Source organism: Plecotus auritus, assembly GCF_963455305.1.
Source record: "Plecotus auritus genome assembly, chromosome: 7".
Lineage (NCBI taxonomy): Eukaryota > Metazoa > Chordata > Mammalia > Chiroptera > Vespertilionidae > Plecotus > Plecotus auritus.
Genome location: NC_137774.1, coordinates 24,801,222 through 24,824,309, shown reverse-complemented (window position 1 = coordinate 24,824,309; position 23,088 = coordinate 24,801,222). Strand labels below are relative to the sequence as shown.

Here is a 23,088-nt window from a genome sequence, read left to right as displayed (position 1 = left end):
CTTGGGGCCCAGGACTCTGCTGCTTGAATTAACAGGAGGGAGGTTTGCCATTGTGATATTTTATTGTTAAGCTCCTCATCCGTCTCTCTCCCTCCTGCTTTCTCTCGCTCCTTCCCCATTTCAGGAATTGTGTGCTGTTAGAGGCCTTCCACCTTTATTAGGGACCAATAGAGCTTTACAGCACCAGAAGATTGGGTGGGGCCAGTCACAATAAACAGATTTATAATGGGTATAAACGAGACACCTATAACCGCTGGAAGTTAACACTTTCAGGGCCTTTGAGTGGCAGCTTGCCTGCCCATGCCTTCTGGCCCTGCCTACTGCAGGTGCCTCTTCCTGTTGAGTGGGGTTGGCAGTGAAGTCCAGTGAGCTCTTGCTCAGCAAGAGTGGAAAACCTCTGAACAACATCTATTTATGCAACATCAGTTTGCATGATGGGCACAAAATAGGTGCTTAATTTGTCTCAAGATGGAGCCTTCTCCTCCTCCTCCTTGAGAATCCTACAGCAAGGGTTTGCATTCCTACCCATCAAAGAAAAAGTAACTCTTCTTCTCACTGTGAGGAAGATAGTCTCCGAAGTCTCTGAAAATCTAGCTCAGTATGTATGTATTCCATGTGTCAGAGTTGTGCGCAGTCACATTCACATGTAAGTGTGAACTCGCTTTCTTCACCACTGTGTTCCACAACCCTATGCCTGGAACATGATAGACATTCCATGTATTTGTGGAATGGAGATAAATATTATAGAGGGCTTTCTGTCCAGAAGCTTAATATCTGAATCCCCTGTTTTATAATCTGTTATTCAATTTCAGAGTTAAACTGAGCATTTATTATTTAAAGCATAGTTTTTTTTTTTCTAGGAACAATGTCATTTGCTCTACCTCCATTAATTCTGCTTAATCAAAGTATATAGTTCTCAAAAAAAAACCCTCAACATTAAATGCTACCAGGGATTTTTTGAAGAACATATTTGTTATTCTTTCTCCCTAATGTTTTACTAGTTTAGATAGTCTACTAGTTTAGTTCTTCTAGTTAGTTTTATGTTCTACTAGATTAGTTCCTTTTATAATCTCTTGGGCAAGAAAAGAGCTAGAACAGCTCTTCCTGAGTTTCTATTGAGCGAACTGAGGTTTAGAAAAGGGACTGGACTTTTTGTAAATCAGAGTCATTTAGAAAAACAGAAAGGAAACTGCCCAGCTCTAGGCAGCCACCAGTTCTCTGGGGTGCTCCCTGCGCACTTCACTGGTGCTCCTCCTCAATGGAAGTCAGTAGCCATCCACCTTCAGAGTCTCAGTGCCCAACACCTGGTGCTCCCTGGGCCCAGCATCCATGAGGTGGTGATCAGTGGCTGTCTGTCATGATGATGGTGATGATGATGATGATAATGATGCTGATGGCACTGCCCTCACCAACATTGATGAAGAGGCCAGGGTCTGGCCAAGCAAACCCCCTTAACACGGTAGCTCTGACACTTGCCAGGCCTCAGAGGATCTTCTCCCTCGGTGTCACTTCCCAGTAGGGTCCTGCTTATGAATAGGTCGCAGTGGAAAACCTCTCTTTTCTAAGGCAATTTTATTAGCCCTTTAGTCACAATAGAGATGTCTGTTTATAGGACCTAACTTTTGTGTGGACACCCAGTGGCTCAGGCTGCTGATGGCTTTATAACCTTCCCCCCTGTTGCCCAGACCCACAAGAAGCATCATCATTCTCCTCGTCAGCCAAGCCCGGGGGCCTTTGTTGCAGCCACATTGCCCCTGCCTGCAAAGGCAACCTCTTGGAAAAGACCCGAGGAGCCAAGCTATGGCAGGCTCTGTCTGTCCCCACAGCCTAACGATGGCCACCGTTAACCCTTCCTAGTTTTACTCTAGATTCCTTTGGAGAAGAAGGCATTTAAGTCACTCATTAATTGATGATCCTTATCCCCAAATCAACCCAGGGGGCCTATGACTGGATTCAAACGTGATGAATCTAAATTTTTGGTCCCCACCTGTAGCCCAAAACCTTTAGAAAAGGTAAATCTGTGCTCATGGAAGCACCCGTTCCCATGCCCCTGACAGCATCCTAGGTAATTAATGGGTGCTATGAGTAGTCCCCAAGAAGCAGAGAATGGGTGAGGTCCTCGAAGACATCCCATCGGCCCCTTTACACACTAGATAAACCACTGTCCAAAACGCAGGTGTAAAAAGGAAGTCCTGCTGTGTCACACTTACTCCTCAGCACATCCACCTCCCATCTTCATGACATTGCCCAAATGTGTCCATACTACTTCTCTGTGATTATATATATTTTTTTAATTTAATAAATCTTTATTGTTCAGATTATTAACAATTGTTTCTCCTTTTCCCCCCATAGCTGCCCTCCACCTGGTTCCCACCCCACCCTCTGCCCTTACCTCCCCGCGACTGTCCTCATCCATAGGTGTACGATTTTTGTCCAGTCTCTTCCCGCACCCCCCAAACCCCTTTTCCCCCGAGAATTGTCAGTCCACTCCCTTTCTATGCCCCTGATTCTATTCACCAGTTTATTCTGTTCCTCAGATTTTTAATTCACTTGATTTTTAGATTCACTTGTTGATAGATATGTATTTGTTGTTCATAATTTTTATCTTTACTTTTTTCTTCTTCTTCTTCCTCTTCTTAAAGAATACCTTTCAGCATTTCATATAATACTGGTTTGGTGGTGATGAACTCCTTTAGCTTTTTCCTATCTGTGAAGCTCTTTATCTGACCTTCAATTCTGAATGATAACTTTGCTGGGTAGAGTAATCTTGGTTGTAGGTTCTTGCTATTCATCACTTTGAATATTTCTTGCCACTCCCATCTGGCCTGCATAGTTTCTGTTGAGAAATCAGCTGACAATCATATGGGTGCTCATTTGTAGGTAACTAACTGTTTTTCTCTTGCTGCTTTTAATATTCTCTCTTTGTCTTTTGCTCTTGGCATTTTAATTATGATGTGTCTTGATGTGGTCCTCTTTGGATTCCTTTTGTTTGGGGTTCTGTGCACTTCCTGGACTTGTAAGTCTATTTCTTTCACCAGGTAGGGAAAGTTTTCGGTCATTATTTCTTCAATTTCTTCTTGCTCTCTCTCTTCTTCTGGCACCCCCATAATTCTGATGTTGGTATGCTTGAAGTTGTCCCAGAGGCTCCTTACACTATCGTCAAATTTTTGGATTCTTTTTTCTTTTTGCTTTTCCGGTTGAGTGTTTTTTGCTTCTTTGTATTTCAAATCTTTGACTTGATTCTTGCGTTCCTCTATCTGCTGTTGGGTCTCTGTATAATATTTTTTATTTCAGTCAGTGTATGTTTAATTTCTAGTTGGTCCTTTTTCATATCCTCGAGGGTCTCACTAAATTTATCGGCCTTTTCTAGGAAATTCTTGAAAAACCTTGTAACTGTGGTTTTGAACTCTATATCCAGTCGTTTGTTTTCCTCCATTTCTTTCGTTTGTGATCTGTTTCTTTGACGCGGCATTTTCACTGCTTCCCTGAGTTGGTAGGGTAGATATGTGTGCTAGGTTTCCTATATGGCCCAGTGGGTCGGCCTCCCCAGTTAACCTGAGGTGGACACTCTTGGTGCACCCCTTTGTGGACTGTGTGTACAGCCTTGTTGTAGTTAAGTCTTGATTGTTGTTGGTGTCACTGGGAAGAATTGACCTCCAGGCCAGTTGGCTGTGAGGATCAGCTGTGTCTACGCCGGGAGAACTTCTGTGCTGGAGACAGCCTTATGAGACAAGACTTGCAAAATTGCAAAAGCCTCTGTGCTCAGCTTGGATGGGGCAGTGTCTCAGGGCTGAGCAGACAGTCTTGGCTTCCCGTCAGCCCTGCCCTATGAGGCCCTTGGGTCTCAGTGTCCCTCGGTAATCGCTATAAGCACCTCTGAGAGAAAGCCGCCCTCAAGTTTCGCCCGCTGCCAGACAGACCAGTTTCTCCCCCAATGAATCTGGATTCCCAGATTCTTGCGTGGAACTGGAGTTCAGCTCAGTCGGGAGCTTCCGGTTCCCTCCAGCTAGAGAAAGCCAGCGGCACACTCACCAGTCAGTCCTCTCTGCACGCACTTGCTCGCGCGCCTCCAGACTTCAGCCTTTCGCAGCTCCCCTTAGTTTCCGCCTGACAGTCCAGATTCCCCCCGTAAGAACCTGGATCCCCAGGGGCTCACCCGGAACTGGGGTTCAGTGCAGTCGGGAGCTTCCGACTCCCTCCCTCTAGGGAAAGCCAGCGGCAACCTCAGCAGTCAGTCCTCTCTGCGCGCACTCACGCGTGCACCTCCAGACCCCTGCCCTCTGCAGGTCCCCTGAGTCTTCGTGTGTCTTTCTCTCTACCTGGCAGTCCAGACTCCCCCCGTATAAGCCTGGATCTACAGGGTCTCGCCAGCAACTGGGGTTCAGTGCAGTCGGGAGCTTCCTTCTCCCTCTTGTCAGAGAAAGCCAGCCAGGCACTCAGCCGCCCTTCCTCTCTGCATGCGTGTCTCCGTACCTCAGCCCTTTGCAGTTCTTCTGATTCTCCGTGAGCTTTTCTTTTTCCTTCTAGTTGTAGAATTTCCACTCAGCCAGCTTTCCTGTGGTTCTGGATGATGTCCGTTCTGTCTTTTAGTTGTAGTTTTGAAATTGTTGTGTGAGGCAGCAGTTTAGGTGCTTACCTATGCCACCATCTTGGTCCTTTTTGATTATATTTTAATCTCGCTTTCTCCTTCTCTCTTCCCCCACCTCTCTTCCTCCTTAAAAACATATGCCTCTCCCTAATCTCAGAAAAACCAGGAAAATTAGAGGATAAATGTACCCCTATCAGTTCTCCACTGCTCAACTCAGACTACAGATGAAGGGAGCGTGGAGCCCTTAGAGTTGAAGTGTAGGCCATTCATCCATCACTTACTCATTCAACAAATACTTCTGAGAGCCTGTCGCAGGCTAGGCTCTGTGCAAGATGCTGAGGCCCTGCCCTCTTTGGGCTTATATTCATTCCAATGAGAGATACAGCCAAGAAACAAGTAAACAAATAAGATAGTTTCAAACTATTTTGAACTATAGACATCTCAACATATCTGGAGTCAGTTTGGGGCTTGTGGGGAAGAGGGAGAAGGGTCAGCTTCGAAGTACCACTGACTTGCTGGGAGACCCTTAGCAAGAGGTAGTGAAAATCACCTCCTCCTCTTCAAACCTCAGCTCTCCACTCAGTCACCTGAGCACCTACCTGTGACATGCTGAGAAGCAGACTGTGTAAAACACTCCCATATGTGAGGACTTCTCAAGTTCTCAAATGCCAACCTGGCTTCTCTCCCCGGCAGCCTGGGTCTCTAGGCTGAAGTGTCCATTGCAAACCATCTGACGTTTGTGGTGGCTGGTGGAACTGGTTGGGAGGACAGGCGGCATTTGTGTCCCTTCTACCTTCCCACAGGTGCACCGTGTACATTAGCTTCTGTTCTCAGCCAAGATGCTTTTGATGGAAGACTTTTTTTTTCTTTTCTTGGTTACATTTGCTTTGATTTTTATAAGAAAACCAGTTTGTGGGCTTCCCTTAAGTATCACTCCACTTTTACTCCTTGAGTTCAAGAATGTTTACCATCTCTGTAGGCCTGTCTGTGTTTCTCCTCTTATGAATTGGGCTCCTAACTAAGCCACCTCAGGTAGAAAGACACCTGGAATCGAAGCCAGCCCAGTGTTTAAATTACTTTCATCTTGCATCAGCTTTTTCCTCCCAGACTTTCAGATTTTTAAACTCTTTGCACACATTCTTTATTCCTGCAGAGGCAGTAATATTAATAAGAACTGGCAGTAGTCCTGTATTATCAATGAGGAAACTGAGGCAGCAATGCTAACTCATTTGAGAGCCTTCATTTCTGGAGTTCTCAGTCTTGAGCCAGGGAATGGTTCACATTCTTTTATTCCAAATGTGTGTCTCAGAAGTTCACTAGACTGCGTCATTCCTGTCTCTGCCTCTCTCCTCAAAAAAGTGATTCTTCTTTGCAAAAACAGGGAGTGGATTTCTAAGGACACAGTGCTGGGCCCATCAAGACTGGCTGGTTCCTCTGGGTTCCCTCCCCAACCCTTTTAGGAAAGACAGCTCTGTCTACCCATAATTGATGGACATGGTTGTTTCCTTTTGGAAGGACTTTCTCCTTTGCATGGTCCCTCCTGCTGGAGTTTAATTCCCAGTTTTTAGACCCAACAGGGTTGGGCTGCGCTCTGCATGAGGTTAGGAACACAGCGGAAGAATGTGTGTGACAGAGCCCTGGCCAGTTGAGTAATGTTTACTCTGTTGGTGGCTGGGACGCTCGCTCCTGCTGGCAGAGGTCCACCAGCCAGAGGAACATTCCTGCATTATCAGGGATGGGAGACTGGCTTTGAAATGTCAAGGGTGAAAGGCATCCCACCGAATTCTGGGTGCAGCTCACAGACCCCAGTGAAAGGGACCCCAGGCTTCAGTGCCAGAGACCACATGGGGGCAAGCTGAGCCTGTCATTGCCCAGGAGGCCCCACTTCCCCTCCTCTTCTCACTAAGTGAGTAATTCTGGTCATGCTTTCCGAGCTGACATTACTCTTCTGTTTGCCTAGCATTTTTCTCTCCCGGGAAAACCCAGTGCTGTTCTAACCTTACCTTATTCATTCATTCTCCTGGCTTCTGAAGAAGGAAGATCTGCATGGCCACTTTATAGACAAAAATGCCAAGGCCCCAAAGCTGACAGGCCCCTAGTCAAAGCAGAGAGATAGAAAGAGTTAGTTCAAGGTATCTAGAGTAGACACTGGTGCCCTGTTGATTTCTGGAATTGTGGCATTGGAGTCTCAGCTGCTTTTTCAAGCTCCTAGAGAGCTGGGTTAGATACACAGGGCTCTATGAGCTGTGGTTCTAAGTCCCCGAGCACAGGTTTCTGAACAATCTCTGTGGTTAATTACACACTGAGCAGCTCCTCTCTGTAAGGCAATTGGTGTGTGTCTTTGAACACAGGTGCACAGCCAGTTCTATAGAACCCAGCATATGCATCATAAAAGCCACCATGTTTTGCCAAGTCACACCATAAAACCCACAGGGCTTATGGGAAAAAATGGGGTGGAGGGCACAATACTCAAAAACTCCGTCATTGACACCTTTTAAACAGATAAGAATCTAATAAAAACATCAGCAGGGTTTTACACCTGTTAAGTGATTAAGGACTACATAAATGCTGTGAAATAATAAATATGGCACTTTGTCTTGAAAAAGTCCCAAAGTTTGCCTATGGATGTGGGTGTCAGAAGGATTGCAACTTGTGAGCTACTGTGAAGTGGTGGGCTAAGGGTGATGGAAAATCAGAAGGAAAGTTGTGACTCCACATGTGGACAGATGCAGCTTATGGCACATGCAGTGAACTGATGGTGGGCAGTAGATGTTTTTCGGGTGTGTGTGTGCACGCTTATGCACACAAGTGTGTTTAATGTATTCCTTTGTAGCTCCATTCAGCTGGGTACAGATGTCTGAATTCTTCAAATGCGAAATTCATGTTGCATTTAAGTTATTCCCTAATATATCAGTAGATTTGAAAGAAATCCACACTTTCAGTACAAACTTCACTGCAGAACCGACTATATTTTCTCTTTCTGCCAGAGGGATGCTTCCTTGTTGTGGGGCATGAATACTCAAAGTTGCTGAAGGTTCATTCAATAAATAGTCCCAATTTCAGGCCTTCTGGTAGGCTCTGAGGATGCAATAATGAGTAAAAGCCATCTCTTCCTTTAAGAGGGAAAGACAAGTAAAGACATCATCAGAGCATTAGGAGTCTCTACTACATTCAAATACAAAGAACGGAGCAGATTAACTATCAGGATGAATCAAGGAAAACTTCCCAGAGGAGGTGACATTTAGCTCTCTTACAGGATGTGACATGGAAAAGAAGGGAAGAGCTTTCCAGGCAGGAGGAATAGCATAAGCAAAGGCACAGAGGCAGCAGATGGCAGGGCCTGTGTGAGGAATGGCAGGTCTATGTGAAAAAGCAAATGATTTGTCTCTGTCCCACATGCTTCCAGGAATTCAGGAATAGCATCATCATCCATGACGCTGAGGACTAGGAACCGGTGAAAGTACGTAACCTCGCCGGGGCCTCTGGGATGTCTTTAGATTCCAGCTGAGATAACATCTGCTACGGGACACACCTGCTATGGTTCATAGGGCCAGTGATGGGGACGTGCTCAATTAGTGACTTGAGCCAGGAAGTGAGTGGAAGGTATATGGTCACCTTCTGGCCTTGTCATTTCTCCTATGGGACCTCTGGGGCTATTAAGCTGGCATCTTTGACCAGTTAATATTAAACCAGAGCCCACATAGCATATTTATTTTCAGAGCTTACAATGGTGAAAGAAAAGGGAAGATGACATTTCACTTCTTAACACATGCCTGGCATGTGCTCAAATCAGCCTTTCTAAGAATGTCTTTTAGAGAAAGACAGTTCCAAAGGAGGAGGAACCGATGTGTCTTGAGCAACTGCTATGTGCCAAGCATGGTCTGGGTTCTTTGACATCCATTAACTCCTCAGTCTTCTTCCCAATAAGCTAAGGGGTGGATGTTAACAGTAAAGAAACTGAAGTTCAGGGAGGTTAAGCAACTTCCCCAAGGTCACACAGCTATTATGTGATAGAGCGAAGATTTAAACCCAGGTTGCCTGGCTCCTGAGACTTCTGCTTTCATTCTCATCTCAAGCCCTCTTCTGAGTTTGTGAAATACACAAGCACCTGGCCTCTCCTTCCTTTAATAAGAGCACCAGCAGATACCTTGTGATACACCCTGTACCGCCAAACCCCTCCCCAAATCAGGCACTTGGCTGATTACAGTCACCCTCTCAGGGTCCAGAGTGATTACTAAATTCCTGGTGAGAAAAGCATCAGTGGGAAGGGTTATAGGTAAATGCAGAGCTGATGAATGGCCTCATGTCTAGTTCCCACCACACTCTACAGTGAAATAGCCCCCTCCCCACAGTGGGAAGTCCTCTGGCTTACAGATGAGGAAGCTAGAGTTCACCCGATACATTGATGGCAGAGTGAAGATCAAAACATGGATTCCTAATTCTCAGGCAGACACTATCCCTCAGCCAGAGGTCTTTAAAGGAATGTACAGAGGTCTAGGTCCATCTGTGTGTAAACAGAGTAGGTCCCCTGTTTTATTTCTCACATGCTGAATTTCTATTAGGGAAGAAAACAATGTTTGAAAACCACAGCAACCTTGGGCTATACAAATGGCTCTTGACTTTCTCATGCCAGACTCTCTTGTAAAGAAGGCTTTGTTTCCTGTGCATATCTTTGGTTAATTATTTTTAAATAAATAATTATGTAGCCTGTGGTAGGGGAGAAGCCTCCCAGTGACCCATATTTGATCATCAGAGGCCTGGCCCTCTTCCTTCAGCCAAATTAAATAGGCTAAAACCAGGGTCTGTTTGACTTGAGACTGAATCGATGATGGGGACAGGCTGGGGGTGAAAACACACCTGACTCCCAGCGTTATCACCACTCTCTCAGGAGCAGAGCATCTTGGGGAGGTAAATAGCTAGTCAGGGAGTCAGAGAAAGCAGGAGAAAAACAAGGTGAAGTCCAGTTCCTCCAAAAGGAGAGGACCAGAGGGCCTCAGTGGTCCACCAGGTTTGGATGCTCTGGAAACTATTCTCCATGGACAGATAATTCCATTCAGTGCTTAGAACCTGCCTTACGTTGTCTAGAATTCTTGAGTCTTGGGCACATATATTGGGGTCTATTCCTATACCAGCACTCTCCCCCCCAGCATCTCCCTTAGTGGCTGCCATTTATTTAGCATTGTGCCAGGAGCTTTCTAGATGTTATCTCTAATATAAAAATAGGAAAGTATTCTCTCCACTTTATGAGAGGAAACTAAGGCACAGAGAGAAAAATTTCCCAAGGTTACACGTCTGTTAAGAGCAAAGTCAAGATTTGAACCTGAGTTTGTCTAGCTCCATAGCCCACAGTCTTCCCACCGCCCCTCCTTGTTAGAAAATTCTTCCTTTCATTGATTTGAAATCTGCTTCCCTCTTTTCCATTGAACATGGCTCTGGCTTCTGAGCTCACAAGCTTCAAGTCTTTATTCTTCCCTATAGCAATACTGTGAGCTAATGTGAGTGGAGAAAAAGGACCTAATTTAATCCAATGGGACAAAGTAGAGGGTGATAAATAGGAAAGCAGGGGGTTGCAGATCAGTGCAAAGGAAGACAGACAGGACTAGGCAGGGGGTGTTGATTTGGAGATGCGGAAGCCTTCCTTTCTAACTTCATGGCTTTTAATTCCCCAAAAGTGTAACGGCCCAGACCAATAGCTACTGAATGTTAGTGCTGCTCCACTATCAACACCACCCCCATCAAGAGCCCCTTGAATCAAAGGGTGGGGAAAACAACCAATAGTAGAAGCCCATAGAGCATGCATTCAACCACTTGATAGTCAAACAAGTTGCTCTTGAGGGTTAGAGCCCTGCTTTAGCACTTATTTGTCTTCTCCCAGCCCTCATAAGCTTTAGGCCATATCAGCCTTGGATAGTGTCTTTTAGGGGATCCAAGGAAAACTGGCTTGGGTCCCCTCTTGGCAAGCTTCATCTTAGTGGATTGGAGACTGCAGGTTATGACAGCTTGCCTGGTTTCTGGGAGGATTTTGTAGCCTCCTTGGGAAGGAGCAGGGTGCGAGGGGGGGTGGGAACAGACCAGCAGAATTAATATACTTTAAAAAGTTAAGTTTTATCTTGGGAAACTGGGCAAAAGGAGAAGTACAGCCAAATAGTTGGTCTACCTCTCCAAATGAGTTCATGCCTAGAATATCCAATCTGCCTCCCTTGCAGAACAGGGTATCCCAATCCTTTCTTGTCAAATCCAAAGCAAAACACAAAAACACTCTCTAAGCTTTGAGCTTAGGGTGAGTTGCCCAGCTACACCAACGTTGTCTTTGGCTGTCTGGTGGGCACATCAAGCAGGACTTTGATTCTGCAAACTTACCCGGTTCTTTGCCCAGCTTCTGCTTCCTTCAGTTGTCTGATCTCTACCCAGCATCTTCCCTTTCCTGAGCAAGAGGGTGGGTCAGGGCAGTGAGATTATAAACATGCTTGGTTCTCCCCTCCCTTGCAGACCAAACTACAGTGCTTACTAAGCATCTACATCCCACCTGTGTGTGCTGCCTGCCCCACCTCCCAGCCTTCCCCTGTGCCCTGAAAGTCAGCCAAATGGGACCCCATCTAAGGAATGTGAGTCCCAGAGCCAAAGACTCCTAGCTGCAGCCCCATCCCTGTCCTGGTTTGCCTGTGATCCCCAGGCCTTTTGGGCTCAGCCAAAACAGTGGTGCACAGAGACTGATGCATTTTGCTATGGCTCTTTCAGGGGTCATTGGGCGAGTGCCTCTTTGTAAAATGGGTTAACTCATACTTTGCAACCACACATAGCCGAGAGATGCCAGGGAAATATTTTTAGAAGGCATTTTGAAGAATAAAAGAAATATTCCAGCCAGGAAGAAAAAAACCCTGAATCCTAAAAGAACTATGCTAATGCAGCAACAAGCAGAATTCATTCATTCATTTGACACGTTTTTATTGAGTGGCTACTGGAGATGCAGCAGTGAACAAACTAAACAGATAAAAATGTCCTGCCCTCATGGAGCTTACATTGCAAAACTCAATAAAGGCCTTTCCCCTAGAAAAAGACGGCCAGTATTTCTTGTGGGTAGACAGGGGAGAAGAAAGCAATTTTGTTTTCTTGTCATCCACTCTTGAAAACAAGGGAAGGAGTGGAGTTAGTATTCTGGGGCCCTGGTGGCACTAATGTTCACTGTTGGGTCTGCCTTGTTTTGCAGGAGTGCGCTACAGCCAACAGGGAAACAATGAGGTCACTTCCTCCTCTACAATCAGTCACCATGGCAACAGCGCCATGGTGACCAGCCAGTCTGTTTTACAGCAAGTCTCTCCAGCCAGCTTGGACCCAGGCCACAATCTCCTCTCACCTGATGGTAAAATGGTGAGTACACCTGGGCCATTGTAGCTCTGGAGCTGATAAGATAAGAGGCAAAACAAACACAACTTCTCACAAGGCCTGCCTCAAACAATGAACCATTGTAGCCCTACTGGGGAAGATGGGGGCTGCCCAGAGTCGGAATGGAAAGGTAGAATGGGTGACCCAGCCTTTGGCGGGTAGAAGAGGTGTTCGGTTTGAACCCAGCCAATAAATCTGACAGAGCTCTGCTCTCATTTTATTGATCGAATGCCTCATAAAGGAGCAAGCCGGGTGGGACACTGTTTGTTTTGGGGCTGCCAATGACATTTGTGTTGATAAAATGTTCATTCACCACCACCCCCAACCCAAGGCCTCCAAAGCCAGTTTTTCTAACCCAGAGAGGGCCTCACTTTTTCTCTTCACCACCCCCTGGTGCTGGCAAGGAGAGTAATTAAGTCAGGATTTAGTAGATGGCAGGTGGGGAGAGCCTTCTTAAACAGGGATTTTGAAGGGCATTGGATGGCACGCTAGTGACGATTGTGGCACAGAATGGCAGATGGGGTGGGGCAGTGCTTACAGGGTGGGTGAGAAGCACCGACTTTGAAGTTACAGTGACCCAGGTTCAAATCCCAGTTCCAGCACTTAATAGCTGTATAGCCTTGAGCAGGTTACTGAGCTACTCCAGGTCTCTTTCTCATCTATAAAATGGGAGTAATAACAATAGGGCTACTGAGGAGACAAAGGCGATAACATGGGAAGTACTCAGCACAGTGTTTGGTAAGGTAAATATTCAATAAGTGACAGTGTTGCCCAGCCAGTGAGGCTCAGTGGTTGAGCATTGACCTATGACCAGGGAGGTCACAGTTCCATTCCCAGTCAGGGCACATGCCCGGGTTGCAGGCTCGATCCTCAATAGGGGGCGTGCAAGAGCCAGCTGATTAATGAATCTCTCTCATCATTGATGTTTCTCTCTCTCTCTCCCTCTCCCTTCCTCCCTGAAATCAGTAAAAACATACTTAAAGAAAAAAAAAGTGACAGTATTGTTGTTATGTGAACATCAGTGTTATTCTCTTTGAATGACGTTTTCTATATCCATAACCACAGTCCATGCCCAGATGTAAAGTTGAGCACACTTGGTGAGGAATGGACTCTTTGAGTTTGAATTTTCAAAGTTTGAATCCTCTAGCAGCACAGTTACAGGGGAGAGCGGCCCATGAGCAAACACAGGCATTACGACATCTGTAAGGGTAGGAAATGGAAAACTTTAGTCTTTGGTCATGCTCTGTGTTTCAGGCGGGGCAGGGAGGGGGCCACAGGTTCCTGGCTTCTATGCTCAAGGTGGAGCTGCACGCATTCCCTCAAGGTGTCTGACCCAGAGGCGGTGGAGGCCGGAGTGGGGGGAAGGGACAGGGAGCAGATGCCATTTTAGACCTTGACGTGTGTGCTGTATGGGCAACACAGGAATGGTGAGTCACAGGTGATTGAGTCCCCAGGTCCCCGGAGGAAAAACAAAGTGTAGTTTCTGAGGAGAGAGCTGGCCTGGTCAACTCTAGTTTCAGGGCACCTGAGCTGATCTCCCTGGCAGGGCCTCTGCAAAATAAATGAAAGGGGCTCCTGGGGGAGGCGTTTTGCAGCCTCCTGGCCCTCCCTTTTCCCTTCAGCTTCTCCATGAAGAACAGTTTGTCTCAGCTACCTTGTGAGAGGCACAAGCAAGTCTTTATGAGTTCTCAAGAGTCACTTTGAGACCCAAACAAGTAGGGATTACCCAGGCTTCCTTGGAGAAGGGGCCTTGTGGAAGAGGTCTTGACTTCTCAGTGGATTTTTTTCTTGGAGTTTCCCTTTGAGCCCTCCCTCCTCGATCTCCTAAGAGGCAGACTGCCTGACCCAGGCTGTGCTACCCCAAGGGCAGCCTGCAGACACGCTTTCTTTTTGCTGTTCTGCTTAACAGTGCCCTGATGGGCAGTATATTCTTGGATTGACGATTGACCAAGACAGCACACCTCAGTGTTAGCAAACACCTGGAAGCTTGTTTGCAGGAACCAGCTTTTCACCAGTCTCCAACACCCTGGCTCATATGTTATGTCGCTATTACTTGAAACCTTAATTCAAGAGTCTGTTTTCTGTTAATATCTAACAGATCTTGGTCCACCAAGGCAACAATAATACAGGCAGGGGGACCAGTGTGTCCAAGTCTTGGGCTCTGTTATTTATCAGCAATAGGATGGGCATTGCTTAACTTGAGTTTCATCTGTAAAATGAGGGGTAAAATAAGGGGGAATGGGTGTGAGGATGGTTTATCGCTCCTCTATTCTTTGAGTAAGGCCTGTACAAGCAATGTGTGCTTTCAGTAGGACTTGCATTTGAAATCTTCCTCCAGATACTGGTTTTGGAAATAATGCTGATCCATTTGCGCTTCGTTTTGTACTCTCTGTGCCCCACCCCTGCCCAGATGGCATGCGTTGACAAAGAGCTGGCCAGGGCTAGGGTTGCAGTCTGTGCATGTTGAACCTTGTTTTTTTAAAAGCATGTACTGGCTATTTTCACAGCATCAAAGCAGTGTGACCTAATGGCGAAAAGCTCAGGCCTCGGAGTCAGGTAGTTGCTTTCAATGCCAACTCTACCACTTGGGCACATTTCTTAACTTCTCTAACTTCAGTTTCCTTGTGTGCAAAGTAGGGAGAATAATACCGACCTCATAGGTTGTAGGCAGGTAAAGCAGTTGGCATAGTGAAAGGACTGCACTTGGCAGCATTAATTCAAGTTCTCTGAATTACCGTGTAAGGATCATGATTGATATCCTCAGCAGCCCCCTGGTTTCCATCAGTTCTGGAGGCAAATAAAAAATAATGGTTGCAGCCCTAGCCGGTTTGGCTCAGTGGATAGAGTGTGGGCCTGAGGACTGAAGGGTCCCAGGTTTGATTCTGGTCAAGGGCACGTACCACGGTTGCAGGCTTCATCCAGCCCTGGTCGGGGCACACATGGGAGGCAACCAATCAATGTGTCTCTCTCACATCAATGCTTCTTTCTCTGTGTCTCTCCCCCTCCCTACCACTCAGGAGGGAGGGAAGGAATAATGGTTGCATTTTAGAGTGGGAAGGAATTTATTACCCAGACATAGTAAGTGGGTGTGATTTAAACTCCAGCAAAACTGGGTTTGGATTCTGGCTTCCTCGCTTACTAGTCAAATGACATAGACTAGTTTCTCAATTCTTTGAAGATCATTTTCTTAATCTGGAATGGAGGGGCAATCATCATAAAGCCTTCCCTCTTGGTGTCATTATCTATCGAGGACAGTCAGTGAAAGCACTGTACGAACTCTAAAGCCATCCACATTTACGTTGTTTGTATCATTGGCACCCACGTTTCTCTTTCACCACTAAACCCAAGAACTGGCAGAGATCACTGTCACTTCTTTGACTTTTTCTGAAGGACTGCATTACCCAAGGGGAGTCTGAAGGCACATTACTGACTTTTTTTTTTAATGACTCTGACATTTTGAAAAACAAGTCCAGTGAACAGGCTGGTTTTCTCTTGTTTGATGTGGCTGGAATTCCTTCTTGGTCACATGACCCCTAACTCACTTCTTGATGCTCATTTTGAAAACACAAACCTGTTTGGTTTTTTCTTTCTTTTTCAAATTAACCTTGGAAGCTATGGGGCTGATCAGAAGGGCAGGGGAAGAGGGAGATAGTATCTTACCTTGGTGCTGGTGGGAGACCTATAATCTGAGCAGTTCTTGGTAACAAGAGATAGAAGAGAAACTAGACTACATCTGATGTGTGTATCCTAACCCTAAAGCACCTCCCAGGATTCCTGATGCCATCCAGAATGTCTGGATTAATTCAGAATGAGGGGGGATGTCTTTTCTTAATAATTTTAAAAATTATGTTAAAACTATAAGTAGTAGACTGGTTTGTCATGAAAAAAAAAAGAGTGTGTGTGTAACTGATAGTTTCTTACAATTAATGGTAAAACATTGGAAGCATTTCTGATAACATCAGAATCACAGCAAGCACATCTATTACCGCTGTTATTATTTAATACCAACCAATGCAATATGACATGTACACATATTAGTACTAGCACAGAAGAGACCCTATCAGCATTATATGCTTATGTTACCATTATACACTTGGAAAAATGAAGAAAATCAAAATGGAAAAGACACTTTTAGGAATAAATAAAAGGAATCAATTGTCAAGAAAAAGATTCAGAGTGGCTGTGTATGAAGTAAACACATAAATGCCATTAGCTTTTTCTTACTAATCTGCCACTAGAATGTAATGGTAAAACAGAATGGGCATACCTGAGGCCCACAGCTTATCTAGTAGCTTTATCATACAATGTCAGCTACTTGACAAAAAAAAAAATTCTAATGCATAGTGGAGATTTGAAAAAGTAGAGAAGCTCAATAATAGCTGATCCGCCCCAACCCTTAGTAATAGGTAGAGGGGTGGGGAAAAGTTCTGTATAAAAGGTAAAAACTTGAGTTCTAGAGTCTGATAAGTCCCAAGCTTAAATACCAGATGTACCATTTACTAATGAATCTTAAGCAATATGCATATCTATGCTGAGCCTCAGTTTTTCCATCAGTGAAATGGGAATGGCAGGAGTATCTACCTCATGGGACTATGGTGAGGTTTGTGAGTTAATGTATGAGCAGTGCTTGGCAGAGCTTGTAGTCAGCAAGAGCTTCCCTGAGCTCCTCTCTGGTCCCTAACCTGCTCTCACCGGGGAATCCCAGGATATTTCTTCAGTTATTATTTTTTAGCCATCATGTGTCTTTAGCACCAATAATATAGAAGGCATAGAGCAGGACAGAGGATACTTCTGAAGTGAGCAAGTGACAATCATATAATACCCATGGGCAGAAGAATCAGTAAGGCAGGCTGGTAACTCTAAGATAGTCAACAAATGGAAGAACCATAAGGGAAGAGATTATTGTCTATTTTATTTACTGCTCTGTCTTCAGCACTTAGAACAGTTCCTACCTGGAAGTAGGTGCTTAATAATTGTTATTGAGTGAATGAGTGACTGAATGAATTAATCCATTAATTAGTCGTGCTAAGGAATTGCTGAGTGGTGTCATTTTGGACACTGCTCTTTGCAGTTTCAATTCCACTTATGCTACTCTTGTTTTTTCTTTCCAGCAGATCTCGGTCTCAGGAGGTGGTTTGCCACCAGTCAGCACCTTGACGAATATCCACAGCCTGTCCCACCATAACCCCCAGCAATCTCAAAACCTCATCATGACACCCCTCTCTGGAGTCATGGCCATTGCACAAAGTAAGCCTTGTTCTTGATCAGAAAACTTGGGGGCACAGAGAAGTAGCATGGGAAGTGAGTCAACCTGGTAAGAAAGGATTAAAAGGAGTCAACCTGGTAAGAAAGGACTCAAACTTACCCACCACTTGTAGGTTTGATTCACCTTGTTTAGTTTCTTATCTCGCACCTCGACGATATTTGGATTGTTTAGCCTAAAACAAACAAACAAAATTATGCGATGGGGTTGAATCTTGGTCACAGCTTACCAGCTGTGCATCCAGGTTCCAATCATTGAATAGTTATGAGGTTCAGTTTCCTAGTCTGTAAAATGGGTTGCTGATCAATGACAGTGTGCATAGACATACTTGTCAGTCTATAAGGCATGAGTATGTATAATACTGTAGTTTATACTTTTGTCTAGTGTTTGTTCTATCCCTAAGTATGTGGGAGATTCTCCAGGACGTTGTCTAATGTTTGTGTCGGTGAAGATGGAGCAAGACATGATGGGCTTCCTTCTAAATGAAATTTGTGTGATCAGATGAGACCTCTTTGGCCCAAGGTGAAAATACAGTGGGAGGGAACTCCAAGGGAAATAGTCATGGCATCCTTGGGTCTTTAAGGAGAAATAGATTGTGGAAGCTCCTGTCTTGAAGATGGGGAGATGGGTCAGGTCCTTCCAGTTCCAGAAGGCTCATATTCCACAGGGAGCCTGTGCCCCATCTCAGATAGGCCATTTCAGGGCATGGGAGGGCGGATGCAGGCTGTATCCATGAGTGCCTCTCACAGAGTTTTAACTTTGATTGGTATTCAGCGTATTTTCAGCTGCATAATGACAGCTCAGGCCAAGTCATCACCGTGACTCTGGAAAGTATTCCTGAGAAGTCTCGGGAGAGATCTAAGGGTGGCACATTGCTCATCTTTCTTTCTGGGACTTCCCCATTGGACTCATGGCCTCCCTTGTGACAAGTACCCAAGTTGGCCACCTCTCCTGCCTTTTCCTCTCCTTCTCTCCACTCTCCCTAAACCACCTTTAGCCAGGATAGCAACTTGGGTCGCTTCTGAAGAGAATGACTTCGTATGCTTTTTAAGGGCAGAACAGGCCTAGGCCCACAGGAGGCACACAGACGGTCTGAATGAGTATGTGTGGCTCTCACCTTATCCTTAGCTGCTCGGAAATTTGTATACTCCACATTTATTTTGGAGGAAATGGGAAATGGAGAAAGCCCTTAGAGCAGTGGTTCTCAACCTTCGTAATGCCGCAACCCTTTAATACAGTTCCTCATGTTGTGGTGACCCCCAACCATAAAATTATTTTCGTTGCTACTTCATAACTGTAATTTTGCTACTGTTAATGAATCATAATGTAAATATCTGTGTTTTCCGATGGTCTTAGGCGACCCTGCTAGCGGTTCTCAACCTGAGAACCTCTGCTGTAGAGCCTAAGACCATCGGAAAACACAGATATTTACATTATGATTCATTAACAGTAGCAAAATTACAGTTATGAAGTAGCAACGAAAATAATTTTATGGTTGGGGGTCACCACAACATGAGGAACTGTATTAAAGGGTCGCGGCATTACAAAGGTTGAGAACCACTGCCTTAGAGGAAATGGGAATGGGAATGGAGAAAGCCCTTAGAGGACTTAAAAAATAATAAATTAGTTTAAACTTACTGCTTTTTCACTGGGCCCTCTCCAAAAATATGGTAACCATACTAATGCCATTGAGAGTGAGATAGGCTACCTGAAATCAGCTCACTTGCTTTCTAGAAGATTTGATTAAAAGGCCCATGGGTAAGATATCCCACCTGTTTGGTTCTACAGCCAAAAAGATACATAAACTATCCTACTTATCTTTGTTTTTCCCATGTCAAACTTTGGCTGACATACACAGTTATATATATTCTTGGGCACTATCTGAACTAAAATCCTCCCTGAGGCTGCTCCATATTTTTCAATTTAGTTCCTCCTGATTTTCTTCATCCATGCTTCTCTACCTTCTCACAGTATTGTTAATCTTAATCTCCTATCGCAGCATGGCAACACCAGAGTGTACATTGACTGTAAGGTGTGTGTGAGTGTGTGTGTGTGTGTGTGTGTGTGTGTTTGTGTGTGTGTGTGTGTGTGTGTACTTGGAGTGGGAAGGCGCATGAAGGATGGTGAGGATCACCAGAAAACATGGCTGAGATACAGTAGTCCTATCTGTGGAGTGTCATGATGAAGAATTAGTTGCAGGCACCCTCTTTTAGCTAGCTCATGTCCTGTTGAGTATGTGAGTCCTGCCTGGGGACCACTGAGGCCATGGAGAATGTGTTAACAAATTACGTGGCAGTGCCAATTCCTCCTTCTGTACTCATCTACTGGCCTGGACACCATGCTTCTTAAGCAGGAATTAGTGCCCAGAAAACAGATGAAAAGGCCAAGAGATACACTTCATGGGAGCTAGAATGACATCAGTGGCTCTCAATCCTGGAATTGAGGCACATCAGGGTCACAGACTGTGTTGAAAGTAAGATTCCTGGGCCTCACCTCTAAAGGTTCTAACTCATTAAGCCTTGGGTGGGGCCTAGGAATGTGTATTTCATAAGCTCACCCAGATGATGCTAAAGCACAGGCAGGTTTCAGAACCGTGCCCTCAAATGTCATCCACTCTACACAGGATAATTTGCTTTTCTGGGCAGAGATTTCCCAACAGGCAGCAACAATGGGCTCTTGGGAAACAGCAAGTCTATGGGACTTCTTAGGAGACTGAGACCATCAGTGGAAGGTAGGAGAGGGAAACAGAATACCAGGATATCAGGTGAGACATTGGCTTGGGGAGATACTGAGCCCCTGTGGGGAATTGGAGATAGTGCTATTCTGAGGATGATCTGAGGACCCCACCCCAGGCCCCACCCAGGAGAGCCAGGAGGGGGCTTATTCCCCCTTCACTCACCTTTTATGTTCCTGATAACAATATCAGCTAAAGCTCTGAGTAGGCAATTGTTGAGGTCTTTGTGCTATCTCCATGGAGGACTTCCCACAGACCTGCTTATGAAACTATCCATTTCAGGAAAGGCTCTGTAGGTGTTCCATCCACATTTACTAAAAGAGACCTTTTCCTGGATTTCCTTCTTCATTTTATTCTCCCCTTCCCCTTCCTCCCACTTCCCAAAAGGCAAGGTCAAAGGAACGTTGGCAGGTCCAAGAAAGAGGTTGGGTGTCTTTCCCCTGATGCTCTTGTCCCCACTCCCAACCACCTCAGCTGCCTTCCCCAGAGTCTTGTGCAGGGAACAGATGGCAGGTGGGTACCAGGGACCCAAACTTTGCAGTGCCCACCCCAGTTTTAGAGAGGCCTCAGGATATAAACAGTACAGAACCCCAGAGGTTCTCATATCCCCAGATCAGAAAGATGGCAAGAGCCGAAACCGGTTTGGCTCAGTGGATAGAGCGTCGGCCTGCGAACTGAAGGGTCCCGGGTTCGATTCCGGTCAGGGGCATGTACCTTGGTTGCGGGCACGTCCCCAGTGGGGGGTGTGCAGGAGGCAGCTGATCGATGTTTCTCTCTCATCGATGTTTCTAGCTCTCTATCCCTCTCCCTTCCTCTCTGTAAAAAATCAATAAAATATATTAAAAAAAAAAAAAAAAGAAAGAAAGATGGCAAGAACCACTACAACCGCCAACCTTCAATTTACTATTTCCTCCTCCCAGTACCTGCTCCTTATGATGCCACAAGCCCTGGTGTTACCAGATAAGATATGCCCACTCATAGATTGGCTAAGTTCCAGGGTTTTCCCCCTTCTTTGCTACAGCCAAGAGAATGAACACCTCGCCTCTCCCAGGGTCTTTACACAAAGCTACTAAATGAGTGTCTTCCGACTCCCAGGACTGCAGAGGTGGTGCGCGCCGCACGTGTGTATATGTGTGTGTGTGTACCAAAATGTGCGTCCCTGCACACTCCTGCCCTCTGCTGGACAGACAGATCTGGGCAATAAACTGCTCTTCAGAGTGGTTTTAACTCTGCCCTGAGGGTATCACCAGGGCGAATGTCTCACAGAGGCAGGCATGGATTGAGTAAGCAAGTAGGGTCAGCTTTCCCAGGGCCCTGGCAACCTCAAGGGAAGGAAGTTTGGGAGGTCATATGACTTTGGGAGACTCTTCAGCCTCAGTCAGATCTGTTTAAAGCCCATTTCCATCTACAACTCACTGTGGAATTTGAGCAAGTCCCTTAATCTCTTTAAGCCTCAGTGTTGTTGTCTGGAAAATGGACCTGTAAAACTGCTTCTTATGCAGTCTCTGGGTCACCGGCTGAGTCCAGTGCCTGACACATAGCAGGGGCTTAGTGGATGGCCTTGGCTATCCATTTACCTCTCCTCATCCCTGAAGCCACCTCTGATCTTTCCCTCTTCCTCCCACAGGCCTCAACACCTCCCAAGCACAGAGCGTCCCCGTCATCAACAGTGTGGCTGGCAGCCTGGCAGCCCTGCAGCCGGTGCAGTTCTCCCAGCAGCTGCACAGCCCTCACCAGCAGCCCCTCATGCAGCAGAGCCCAGGCAGCCACATGGCCCAGCAGCCCTTCATGGCTGCTGTGACTCAGCTGCAGAACTCACACAGTAAGGACACAGGCGTGCTGGGGAGGAACGCAGAGGGCCCTCAGCAGCCAACCCCTTCCCACTCTGGCTCTGAACTTTCTCTGAAGTTTGTCGGTTTGCTCCCTTTTTCCTACCTATGATCAACCAAGACAGTTTTTGAAGCATAACCCTTGTGTGGTGCTGTGCCTTTTCACTTCCTCTGCTCTACCCTCAGGAGTCCCGGGGAGGGTCTGAAGAGGCCAGTTGAAGCCTGTGAGGGAGTTGGAGATAGAGAGCAGGGATAGTGTGGACCACGTGCACATGGTGTCACCAGTCAACCTCAGCACCTTTCCCAGTGAGCCCCAAGTTAGCCTTTTCAACCTAAAAGTCCAAGCAGCCGTTCCCAAACGATTATAGTTGCCAGATAATTTGCATCCTATTTGACTTCCCTGGAATTGAAGAATCTCCTAGAGTCCCTATGCCCTCCAGTTTGCACTCCAAGCATCACAAACCATGAGTAGAGGTGGAAAATACCACCTGCACGCCTTCCTGGACCAGGAATGTTAGTGTGTCTGCCCCACCCCACCCCCTTCCCGGCTATTTCTCATCTCCAATTTCTACACCTACCCTAAATCTACCTTTCAACCACTTATTTTCCACCCACCTCCAGCCCCTATAGCTCTCCCCACCCCCACCCTGAGCCCTGGGCCCCCAGTCCTCTGGCTAGATTAGGGTATAGCCCCTGGCCTGCTAATTTGGGGAAAGGATGGCTTCCCTGCTTCAGGCATGACCCCACAGGAACATCAGAGAAGTCTCTGGAATAGAGTGGTGGAGTCAGACAGACCTAGATTTAAACCTTGGCTCTGAGACATACCAGCTATATGGCCATTGGTATGTTACTTAGCCACTCTGAGCCTCAATTTCTTCACCCATAAAACGGAAGTAATATGTGTGTAGAGTGATTGTGGAGATAAAAGTGGTTATGAACTGTGTTTGGTAAGCATCAAGAGTTATAGAAACACAAGTGACTGTTCATTAAGGGACTCCTTCATAGGAGGAGGCCGGAATGAGGAAGAGGACTTTAGTTTGTCCCCTGACTGCCGCGGGCTGAGCTGTGGATCTGAGGGAGACAGTCAAGTTCAGCCTTCTATCCTCCGGGCTCTGTTCCCCCCTCAGGCCTGTGGAGCTGGTTTCTAAGCACCATCTCACATTCCAATCACATTTTCGTGGCTTTGAAAACATCTGCCACAGCCTGTAGCAGAGTCTGGGAGCACATGTGCCCGAGTCCCCTTCTTCTCAGGGCCTGGCAGTATACTCCCCACTTGCCCCTGCCCCTCACC

At 46.1% G+C, this 23,088-nt stretch overlaps 1 protein-coding gene across 6 annotated transcripts in view; it reads left to right on the top strand.

Annotated features, from left to right (window-relative positions):
- Positions 1 to 23,088, top strand: part of HNF1B (HNF1 homeobox B) — a gene marked incomplete at its 5' end in the record, with an annotated part of 55,341 nt that overhangs the window by 21,713 nt on the left and 10,540 nt on the right. For 3 of the 6 annotated variants that reach the window (XM_080679835.1, XM_080679837.1, XM_080679838.1), the window contains 3 exons: positions 11,796 to 11,956; positions 17,086 to 17,218; positions 21,596 to 21,790. In XM_080679835.1, the coding sequence (XP_080535961.1) occupies positions 11,796 to 11,956; positions 17,086 to 17,218; positions 21,596 to 21,790 (489 nt within the window). Of the gene's footprint in view, positions 1 to 11,795; positions 11,957 to 17,082; positions 17,219 to 21,595; positions 21,791 to 23,088 lie in introns of all 6 variants that reach the window. The other 3 variants (XM_080679834.1, XM_080679836.1, XM_080679839.1) reach the window with 2 other exon arrangements.